At 38.5% G+C, this 12,175-nt stretch overlaps 1 protein-coding gene across 1 annotated transcript in view; it reads right to left on the bottom strand.

Moving 5' to 3' along the window:
* LOC122792399 overlaps positions 1-12,175 on the bottom strand; it is a 339,957-nt gene that overhangs the window by 118,257 nt on the left and 209,525 nt on the right. Inside the window, exon 4 of the mRNA XM_044060188.1 lies at positions 6,744-7,583. Coding sequence (XP_043916123.1) covers positions 6,744-7,583 — 840 coding nt within the window. The remainder of the gene's footprint in view (positions 1-6,743; positions 7,584-12,175) is intronic.

The raw sequence follows: 12,175 nt of genomic DNA, 5'->3' as shown, positions 1-12,175 counted from the left end.
CTGATTGGTTCTGGTAAACGTAAATTCTCAAGCCTGGCTCTACCCGCTCCTTTCCCCTTACTTCATTCTGTTCCCCTACCCTACCTCCCATTTCCACCCACCCCCACTTTCCTTAACTTTATACCTAACCAGACCACAACCCTTACTCCCTTCAGCCTATTCCACACCCATCGTCTCAGTTTTCAACTTCAACCCCACCATCTCCACTTTATTATGACAATCTCTGCTCTCTACCAACTCACTCTGCCCCTCCCCTCTCCTACATTCTGCTTGATCACCCCACCTCTCTACCTACAATGCATCTCTATTACTCCATATTAACCAATGCTCTTTTACTCCATTTACTTTACCTCATCTACAACTCCACCTCCCCCCACTCATACCAAATCATTTATTACACCTCTCCAACCCTACCACTATCCACCCGTTACTCTAAATCCCACACTTATACTGATATCAGCTCACAACTTTATAACAGCTCAACCTCTCTTCACATACTTTTCAAACACATACGCTCCTACTATCCCAGTTTCCAAGCCTCCGTATTTCAAAAATTGATTAACAAACTTAGACATCTTCTGTTACATTCTATTACAAAAATCAAACTCCAAGCTGACATCCATCCCAACCCAGGTCCCAAAAATAACTTCTCACCCTACCTACAACCTTCCACACCTACCACCCCAACAAATTCTACTCAAGCTACTACACATTTGCTTTCTTACCCCCCTTTTCTAAACACCACAAATACTGACCTGCTCTTTACCAATTCCAATCTCCATAGTATCATAAGAAAAGCCTGTGAATTCCATGCTGCCCTAACCCACTACTCACCAGACATAGCTGTGATTACTGAAACCTGGTTAATGCCCCACATTCAAAATAAGGAAGTTGTCACAACTGGCTATGACATCATTAGACTAGACAGATTAAACAAAAGAGGTGGTGGAGTCCCCGCCATGTTTAAAGACACCCTCAAAGTTGAACAACTAAACTGTGCCCCACCTGACTTACCCAACACTGAAATCCTAACTACGCACCTTGAAATCAACCCAAACAAAACAATAATTATCATAGCCACCTATCTCCCTTCAGGCAATAACCTTTCCACCATTGAAAGTCTACTTTCTTGAGCATCTACCAGTTTCAACCAAGAAACGATAATTTTTGGTAATCTCAACCTCAATTGGCATGCCTGTGCATACAACAACCCCTCCAACTTCCTAAACGTCTTCAACTTCACTCAAACCATAACCTGTTCAACTCACAAAGACAAGCATTTTCAAAAAGAGTCAACATTAGATTGGATTTTGACTAACAAACCCAACCTAAGTTACATAGCCAGTGACCTTCCAGACTCCCTCAGTGACCATTCTACAATCTTTCTATACAGAAAACATGTGTATGCTCAAAGCAACATCACATACAAATACATCTGTAACAAGAAAAACTTCTCCTCCTCTACCTTTAATCTACTACTCCAACAATATGACTGGATACCACTTAAAAACCTTCATTTAGACCTGGCTGTTCAGCATTTGAACAATACCTTCCTCAGAGTACTTAATAACCTCCGTCCCATTAGGAAAGTACACTCAAAAGCCAAGCACCTACTTTGGCTAACCAATGACACAAAACTGTTACTTAAACACAGAGCTAGAGCCTGGTCAGCTTACCATACCACCAAAGATAAAGCAAACCTCTTAACATATCAACAGCTATGGAATCTAGCTAAGAAACAAATCAAAAAAGACAAGCAAACATACTTCCAAACCTGTTAAAAGAAACACCCGAACAACCCCCAAAAATTCTGGCAATGCATTAACAATCTCCTCAGCCCAGATCATACCCCAACCCCTGCCCCAGTCACCTCAAACAACTCTGACCCTATTGCAACTCAATTCAACTCTCACTTTATAAACACTATAATCTCCCTGCTTGGTAGCCAGACTAATCAACCACTTACTCTTCCCTCTCCTACTTCGGATCATCCCAACCCCCTCACTTTTAATACCATTCAAACCAGTTATATAAAAGCTTTCCCAACCAAGCTAAAACCCTGCTGTCTTGCAGTTGACCAACTTCCTAATGAATTCCTAAAAACTACTGCTCCTTCTATTGCCTTCCCCATATCTATCTTGATTAATCATTCTATTGCAGAACAATATGTCCCACTTCTCTGGAAAATTCCACATATCATTTCCCCTCCACAAAGACGGACCCTCTAAAGAACTAACTAACTTCTGCCCCATAGCTATCCTTCCCCCCTTGCAAAAATCTTAGAAAAATGCATCCACATCAACTCCTTAACCACTTCCTTAGTCATAACCTACTATCCAGTTCCCAACACGGCTTTAGACATAAACATAGTACCAGCACTGCCCTAATAACTTTCATTAATACCATTCATCATCTCTTAAATGCAGGCCAGCTAGTCTCTTCTGTCTTTCTTGATATGTCCAAAGCCTTTGACACTGTTTCCCACCAACTACTACTCAACAAACTCTCATCTTATGGCCTCAGTTCATATTTCTTGTCCTGGTTCTATAGCTATTTTCCAATCGACAGCAGACTACCAAATGAGAGAATAGTCTTTCCCCTCTATTCCCCATCTCAGTTGGTGTACCGCAAGGCTCCATACTTGATCCTCTCTTCTTTTGCATATTTATAAACAACCTGAGCTCTGCAGCTCAATTAGCCTCCATTGTCCAGTATAGTGATGATGCTACACTTATCTACTCAGCTGCCTCACCCCAAGAACTTCAGATAAAAATGCAAACTTCTTTTCAGGACATAGAAAATACCTATCTGAAAATCAACTCATACTAAACCCAAACAAAACTAAGATAATTATCTTCAGAAACAAAAAATCCAAACCATGGCAGCCCCCTGTCACAATCCTCTCCTCAAATGGAACCAAGATGGAACTCACAAACCAAACTAAACGTCTAGGTGTCACAATAGATGAGAATCTAAAATTTGATAAACATATTTCTCTGACAGTCAAAAAAGCTGACATCAAACTTGGCACTCTGTATAGGGTCAAACCATACCTTACTCTGGCCACTACTTGGTCACACCTGCTTTCTACCCTGTTGTATGGATCTCATATATTCACAAACCTGCAAAAGTCTGACCTCAGCAGCTTAGAACCTTGCTACAACAAAATCGCCATGTTTGCCATTAATCATCCACACAGGACTCACCACTGCACTGTTCTCTACCAGCTCAGCTGGCTAGAACCCCCTAATCTTTTATCTCCCAACCAACTTACCATGGTCCACAAATTAGTCCACCAACCCAGCAACTACCTGCTCTTTCCGACCTAGTCCAACCTAATATTATTCTAAGATCCCTCAGATCCTCTGACAAACTAATCCTAAAGGTAACCCACTCCCACAAATATCATGGCAACTCCCTCTATTCTCACAAAATTGCTAAACTTTGGAAAACGCTTTCCCCGCCCATTGCAAAAAATCCTCACTATCATGAGTTCAAACAACTTCTAAAAAACTACCTAGCTAGTCACTGGCTCTGCTCCTGCCATACTCCAGGCTAATTCTTCCTAGCTCCCTTACTACACTCACTCCTCCTATCCTACCCTTATCCTGCTGCTTCTAGCCTCCCTTATTTTTCCCTTTATCTCAAGGCTGAATTGCTTATTTTGTTACAACTTCACTCTGCTACACTGCTGGACATGAGTTTATATGTACCATTGCTCATAACTGTACATTCAGTTGCAACAATGTTGGTGCCTCTGTTAATGAGTTATTGTATTTATACATATATATATATATATATGTGTGTGTGTGTGTGTGTGTGTGTGTGTGTGTGTGTGTGTGTGTGTGTGTGTGTGTGTGCGCACTGTTACAGAATTTTGTATTGGTTTGTTTAATAATTATTGATAGCATTGTTACTGTTTTGGAGCTTTTCTCCCTGGGCCTCTGCTGAAAACAGGCTCCTGGCCCAGACGGGCATTTCCTGATTAACAAATGTAATAAATAAATCTCTCTCTCTCTCTCTCTACATATATATATATATATATATATATATATATATATATATATATATATATATATTATATAGAAGTAATCTTTGGAAGTAGATTTTGAGTCCCCCTTTGATAGCGGTAGCTTCCTAACAATCATTTTGATAACATAGATTAAGGGAGAGGAACTGAAGGCCACCAGAAGAAATACATGGCTTGGCCTGGAGACAAGAGAAATAATTTGCAAAGGTAGCAGTAAGGGAGTCAGGACTATAGTTGGGTTCAATATTAATGAAAAATGAACAAAGCTCTTGATGAGAAAACATTTCGCAAGATAACTTCAGCAGCCTCAAATTCACTTCCCCATTAACTCAGAAGGCTCAAAGAATACTAAACTTTCAGAGAATAAACACCTGAACATTTAGAGGTAGAACATAAATGTACCTATCCAATACAGGTTGTGGTTTGTCAGCAGTATGCTTATAATGTATATAATTTGATTATATATTCTACAATGCATATGTAATACATAAATACTTCTTCACGTTGTGTAATTGTGAACTCTGTATCTCTTAGTGTTCATGCATAATGCTATATTGTATTACAATTGCATAACAATGTATTGCACATGTTTATGGACGTCCTGTGTATGAAATACTTTGTGATATTTCCCATTTACACTGTCTTCTACTGTTATATTGTTGTTACCATCTTCATCTGGGTTATGGTTAAAATGGGGCCCAAGACTAGTCCACCTACATAGTTAACAAATTGAAATAAATAAAATATTCTTTTGAAAATGGTGTCATATTCTTTGTTTTGGTCTCTGACTAATTATAATGTAATCTCTCAAGTTTTTGAATTGTTGCACCCTTGGCATACTTGTTGTATTACATTTTCAAATATTTCAGCTGATGACAACACCATACAGAAATCCCTTATAATGGCTGAGGCCTACCTGTGTGGATACTGCTGTAATGTTTAGTCTGTCATAGTGTATTTCAGTTGATGATACCCTGACTTTAAATCTAACTTTGAAAGTACCATTGCTCCATTAATTTCTGCTATGACTTCATCAGCTGTTGATGTTATGTATTTTATTCATTTAATTTATTTGCTCTCTGGGTAGTCAAACTGCTCCAAGGACCCATTTCAGCCCCAGTGTGGGATAAAAAGTACAATCAATGCAAAGCAAATAATTTAAGATAAAATCAATTCTAATCATATAATAATAATATGAAAAAAAGACAGGTAATACTCTACAAATACTGACAGAAAAGATAGACAGGTAAAAGTCATTTCAAGGTATGTCATAAAAGAGAATTTAAATTAACCATAACTGCAGATAAGATTGTTCAACAATTATCATTTCAGTGTAGAGTGGGAGTGGGACTTTAAATGATCCAAGCATTAATATACTCGTTGACCAGGATAAGCTTATCCATTTGTCCTCAAAGCAATTCATTTGTAGGAACTGACTATTTGTTCTAACAGCTTCTCCCACAATTTCTTGTAATTTGCTCTTGTTCCTGTTTAGAAAAAAGCAGGTCCCAGGTATCTAGGACTAACATATTGAATGGCTTCATCTTAGTCAGAGACATGAATGAAGGCTTTGCAGGTGCTAATAATCCCTGCTGTTATGATCTCAACATGTATTGGAGTTGACAATTTTTAAGCCATGTGCTAGTCTGAAATATTCCTTGCAAAGGAGACTAAAAGTGAAATAGGGAACTAATAATCAGATCTGTGTGATAATTGCCAGTAAGCATTTCTTAATGAGATACAACAGTGCTTAATGGGACTGGAAAGTACAATAAACTTACAAAATCTTGCTGGTGCCATTTGTAGCAATTTATGATTCTGAGATGAGTTGACAGCATTGCTAGATGAAGCATACCTGAGCTTCAGTACTTAAACCAACAGCTGTTCAAGATTCCCAAATAAGGTGATATGTGATGCAGTAACTTAGCCAAAGATGCTTCAAACCTTCAAAACAAGCTTGGGGACATGAAAGATAAGTCAGAATCCCTCAGACTCCTAAATATTTAAACTGACTAGCATGAGTTAACTTAATGGTGAGCTGTTGAGAATTGTGGAGAGTACCAGAATATTTAGTTTCTTACAGACCCCTCCTAAAAAATAGTATTTTCATTTTATTGCTATTAAGTAGTTTGTTGACTTTAAAGGATGTCATGTTTAAGTTCTTTCCAGGGCAGAAGTGGCCTTTGAAAGGATCCTGGCAGATCAGTTTGCAAATTATTAATAAACTGAAATTAAAACTGATCAAGCATGATGCTGGGAGGATGCAAAATTTAAAGGTTCCAAAACTGTTGCCACCTGAAATATTCAGTCAGTTAAGCAGTTCTTTAACTATCTGATAAGGACACTGTGAAAGCTAATTCTTTTAAATGTGGACATGGGCAGGGAATGGCTCACTGATTCAAAACCGTATATTTATTAAATATTTTTCATGTCACTAAAACCAGCAACTGAGTATGTGTGTGTGTGTGTGTGTGTGTGTGTGTGTGTGTGTGTGTGTGTGTGTGTGTGTGTGTGTGTGTGTGTATGTACAGACACACACACACACACACACACACACACACACACACACACACACACACACACACACACACACACACACACACACACACACACACACAATACTTATAACCTCATTGTAATATGAGAAATGGAAAAGTACAGGTCTGACTGATAAAAATTCACAGTGTATCACAATACTAAGCTTTCATTTTACCTGTAAACTCTGGAAATTCATCCTTCTCTGTATCTTTGTTAACATAACGAATATCAGTTGTACCATATGATGGCAATCTTGCAAGAATGAAGGTTGACAGTTTAACACAGATATCTTGATTGGAGCCTCTTCCAGTTGAAGTAATTATAAAACTTCCAGGAGTTATATCCCTGTGTATCACAGAGTGTTTATGGCAGTATCCTATGGCCTCTAAAATACATTTAAGAATAGTAGTCATATCTGATATTGATAGCTTATTTTCTTGTGTATGCAAGAATGTAAGTAAAGGCTGCCCATCTTCAATTGCATAAAACTTAGGTATTTGATAGTGAGGTGCTCCCCATAGTGCAGTGACAAACTTACTGACATTTTCTTCACATAAAACTTCAACCACTTTGGTTAGCTCATGAAATCTTTGTTGGAAGTCATCTGTAGAGTTAGTGCGTAATACATCATTTAGGCTTTCTTGCTTTTGAAAATGTATCTGCACCTCACCAAATGAATGTTTTCCTTTAAATATCCAAATATATACATCTTCATCAGGAAATTCTTTAATATCCAGTCCAAAAAAATAGTTCTCAAGATACAGTTTTATGGAAGTTTGTATTTGTTTCTGATCAGCTTGTACAACCTGATGCCCTAACTCTGGAGCAGATGCGCATGGACTGCCCTCAGAAAGAAGTAATGGGATAATCTTATTTCGAACATCCTGCAGAGGATGATACATTAACTTAGACAGGTTCTGTGAGATAATTTTGTATGCTTTGTCTTTGTCTTTTTTAAAATATTTAACTTTATCCCACAACTCGGTTAGCAATTCAAGACAAACAAATGAGTCACCTAGGAACAGAAATACATATTACAAACAATTAGTCACGGTATTAGTGCCATCATTTCTTTTTTCAAATATTTTTTCAAAAAAGTTTCAAAAATAGTTTTGATTTAACTGACAATTTGCTCATAAAGCAGAATTATTAAAGCCCCACTAAATATCTAGCATATTAATGTGCAGTTAAGATGAAACAACAGAAGAGAAATAAAAGCAGTCATTAAAACACACCAAAGCAACCAAAAGTAAAAGTAATTAATGAAAAATGAATCTGCTATAAAAAAATGTACTGTAGAAAAAGGGAATATGTAAAAGGATTTGTTACTGAGTGAGAGGTGTAGCAGGTATACATTTATTTTTGTAAGATATATATATATATATATATATATATATATATATATATATATATGAGTATTTTACTTGGCTCATTTTTTACCTGTATTTGCCCACTGCAGTGGTTAGCACTGTCGCCTCACAGCAAGAGGTTCTCTGGTTTGACTCTCTGCTGGAGTGCCTTCTGTGTGGAGTTTGCGTGTCCTTCCTGTGGTTGAATGTGTTTTAAAGACATGCAGTTGGTGCGTGCATGTGCTTCCTGTTAAGGTTGGGTGCCAGGCTGGCAACTCGACACCGTAAAAAGTCCATTGCCAATCAATCTGTGGACTAATGATCCTCTGTGATGACCCTTAATGGGAGAAGCTAAAAGACTTACATATATTTGTAGCTATATTTATTTAATTGCAGTATTTCTTTTAATAAATTTGTAATACGGGGATGCATTTGCTATATGAAAAAAAAAATCAGCAAGTGATCAGTCTTATTATGCTGTCCTTCTTATGTCAGCCATCTTTTTGTGTCCTGAGACCTCTATATGAAGTACTGCATAACAATGTCTCATACAAGTGCAATACAAAGTGAGCATGCTAACAGAAGTAAGCCCTGTTCAAAAAGCACCTCTGTCTTTCAAATTAAAACTAAACAAGCAGAAATCATGGATGCTGTGTGGTGCAGATGGATAGAGCCCTGACCGCAACCCAGAGGACATGAGAGCTCATATCAGAGCTATTTGAGGGGAAATGGGAATGTCTAGCCAAATGTCTAAGTAGAAGAAACTGGGAAATGGTCCTATTAGGGACACTCTATGTAATCTACATGGCTATAATTTGCTGAACAACTATAAGGGAAGATTGTAAGGTTGATTCGTAACTTTATAGTTTCTCATCACTGTAATGTTTTAAATCATTTGTTCTTCATGTGTATATTGCCAGACTGTTATTATCTGTTCCGAGAAATGTTAATTAATAAAATGTGTGTTTTTGATAAAGAAGTAAATTACTAAATAAGGGAAATAACCATGGGGAAACTATATACGACATATTTCTGCATTCTGTTTGCACTACAAGTCATACTGCATACAAGGTCGGTAAATTTTTTAACACTTAGGTCTTTTTCAATCCTCTAGGATATAGAATCAGATATAATATATGGTAACCATTTGAAATGACAGGACTCACTAGAGTGAATCCCAAAACATAGAGAATGAATGGCCGAAAGAACAGATTTACACATACTAACTCTGAGATGGTCATTTCTTAGAATATCCCCTATTCTTTGAGGCATTGCAATCTCAGAGTTGGTATATATAAGCTTGGGGGTGTCTGGGGGCTTGCCTCCCACATCAGTGGGTACAGGGGAGCATGCACCCATGCAAAAAAAGAAGTTTAAATGAGAGGAGCAGTTTTCAAGATTTGCTCTTCTCCTGGAGTTTCGGTCTTTTTAGTGTCGGCACTTGGAATTTTGAATGCCAACATTTCACTAGAGAGTGTTATTGACACTTTCCAGCTATACTTTTGTTGTTGTTGTTGTTGTGTCTTTTGGCTTTTCCTGGTTAGGGGTCACCACAGTGGAACTCCGGTCTGCTAATGATTGGCAGTAGATTTTTATGTGCCAAGTTGCCAGCCCTGACACACAACCTTCAACGAAGGTATGCCCATTCACGCACGATTTGAGAATCAAACAGGACAACATCTTACTGTGAGGTGACACTACTGCAGCACCACCACCGCAGTTCACTTTCTGTCTAATAATCTTCTTTCCTTTACATATCCTGTGACTGAGGCTTCGTTTTTATTGTTTTGACTGGGTTGTGTTATTGGTAAGTTGCTAGTGAGTGAGTTTGTGCTTCTTCTCTGTCTACTTTGTGTGTGTGTCTCACAATGTTTTTTGCTTGAATCAGTAAACTGATGAAAAAAGGAAAAGAGTTTCCTTTTTCAATCAGTTAATTTGTTTACTCCCCCATAAAAAACATTAACTAGTGGACATAATTTGCATGGTATTCTTAAGAAAATGGTATTTAGTATTCTAATGTATAGAGCGGGGGTTACAGGCAGGTGTAGGGGGTAAGGCAGTAGGGTTAGGATGGAAACTGTACTCAGCAGCTTACATAATTAAGCAATAGCAAGCAGAATGTGTATAGGTCAGGTGAAAGTATGACCAGAAGTAACATATTGGACTGAAGACTAGGCACTGTGGTGCCAGTGGGTACACAGCCACCACCCAACATAACCATTCACCTGACAAATGATATTGTACCCCAAACCGCCCCCTCCCCACATCATCTATCCCCTGGGACATCCATCCACATATTTTATTTCCATAACACAGTCACTAACACACCCCCACCCCCGCAACATAAATATTTTTGACCTGGTCAGTCTGCATGGATCATGGATGTAAGACCACTCATCCTGTCAGTGACTGAGAGATGTACTTCAGGAGGACAGATGTGCTCATGTCAGTAGGAACCCATTTCTGTGTAGCCTATGACCATATCATGTGCTCTGCTTATGGGTGTGACAAGCTGAAAGCATATAAGTACAAACGTTTTGCTTCCCTTTCCTAACAAACAGGTCTTCATGATGTAAATATAAGTCTATGTAATATATCCAAACAGTATATAATTTGATCTGATAAATATGAAACTTATTCCAGAGGTCATATGTAAGATACAGCATTGTAACAAAATAATACAACCTCTACAGATACACACTGTTGAGACCATGCACATATAAATGACAATAATAATATTGACAACTACAGATTATGTCAGCAAAGCATATGTACTCTTTCACCTGGAGAGTGGCTTCATTCTCCACTGCAACAGGGGGGAGCTTTCAGTGATGTCCATCTGAATGCAAAACAACCAACAAAGAACTCCCTAATTAAATGCCCAATAACATCAATAAGTACTTACAGGAAAAATAACATGGCAGAAAAAGATCACAATATTTATACTATATCTCCTGCGCCCCTGCTCTGACCTCTTCTTCCCACTGGCTTAGAAGGTCAGAAGGGCACCTCTAAAAGTCACTATAATGGTGCTGACACTACTCATTAGAGTAGTATATGCTAGTGGCATCAGACACCACCTCCAGCAAGACTGTGCCAGGTATAATTTTATACTGGGGACCTTCATAGGACTCCCCAGTCATTCACTCTTGGTGGTCCCTGTGCTGAAGAATATAAAGATTTTGTTTTCCTTGCTGCGCTATAGAGGGGCCCTGACAATTTCAGTGCCCTTGGTAGCCATGGTCCTTTACTAGGTCTCATTCCAGATAGCTATGGAAGCACTCTCACTATTATTTATGTTTATGTTACGGGCATGTGACTCACAATATCAAGCAGTTAGCATGACATCAAGCAGTTAGCATGACCAGTCATGGTGCCATCACTGCATAGCACAAAAGTGCATGGTGCGGCCTGATGGTGTCAAGGTGTGAACAGTGGCATGAACAAAGCATACAAGCTTCATAGTGCCTAACTCTGATAGCAGTTTTACTGTTTAGAATTTTACTGGCTACAGAAGTAAAATGGGTTTCCTCATTGACCTACCCATGCATGCTCGCTGCACTTTAGTATGCCTTGGTTATTGCTGCAATGAGAAAAATGTGTGACGCAGGGACATTCATTCCACTGTGCCCCATTAGCATAAGGGTTCCACTAAAAGCTTTGAAGCTGTGCTGTGTAAGTTCCTGTATCCACCATTCCTGTATCCACCATGGACCCCATTGAGCTATGAAAGATTGTATTATTGCAATAAAGGCAAATAGTGTTGATTATTGCTGAGAAAGATTTTTGCAAGCAGCAGCTGTTTCTGAAAGGTCAGTGTGCGGCAGGAACTGGTATTGCTATCAGTTGTTATTCAGGCATGTTTGGGGAGCATGTTTTGCTACATCCTTTTCACACTGCTGCTGTAGCATTCCTTTATGTTGCTCTTTCAATGTACAACAAAGCTAACGCTGTGTAGACGAATGCAACCTTGACTGAGGATCTGCTGCCATGGCTGGGTAAATTAGGAGTAAATGGGAATTCAGGATACATTCCACATAATATCTGCGTGCTCTGTGTTATTAGTTAATGCAGACCAGTAGGTCAAGGAATGAGCATTTAACCTAATACCTACTGATATGACAGTTTTCTGAAGTTTTGTACTGGTTGAAAATTACAACAGAAGTGGCTACAGTACTGGCTGCATTATGTTGATGTGATGGGGGGTGTAATTTATAGGATCTGATACATGCCTTTATGCTAAGAGGTTTGTGCAAGT

Source organism: Protopterus annectens, chromosome 1.part2, assembly GCF_019279795.1.
Source record: "Protopterus annectens isolate FY-2018-M chromosome 1.part2, PAN1.0, whole genome shotgun sequence".
Classification (NCBI taxonomy): domain Eukaryota; kingdom Metazoa; phylum Chordata; order Ceratodontiformes; family Protopteridae; genus Protopterus; species Protopterus annectens.
This window is presented reverse-complemented; position numbering and strand designations above follow the sequence as displayed.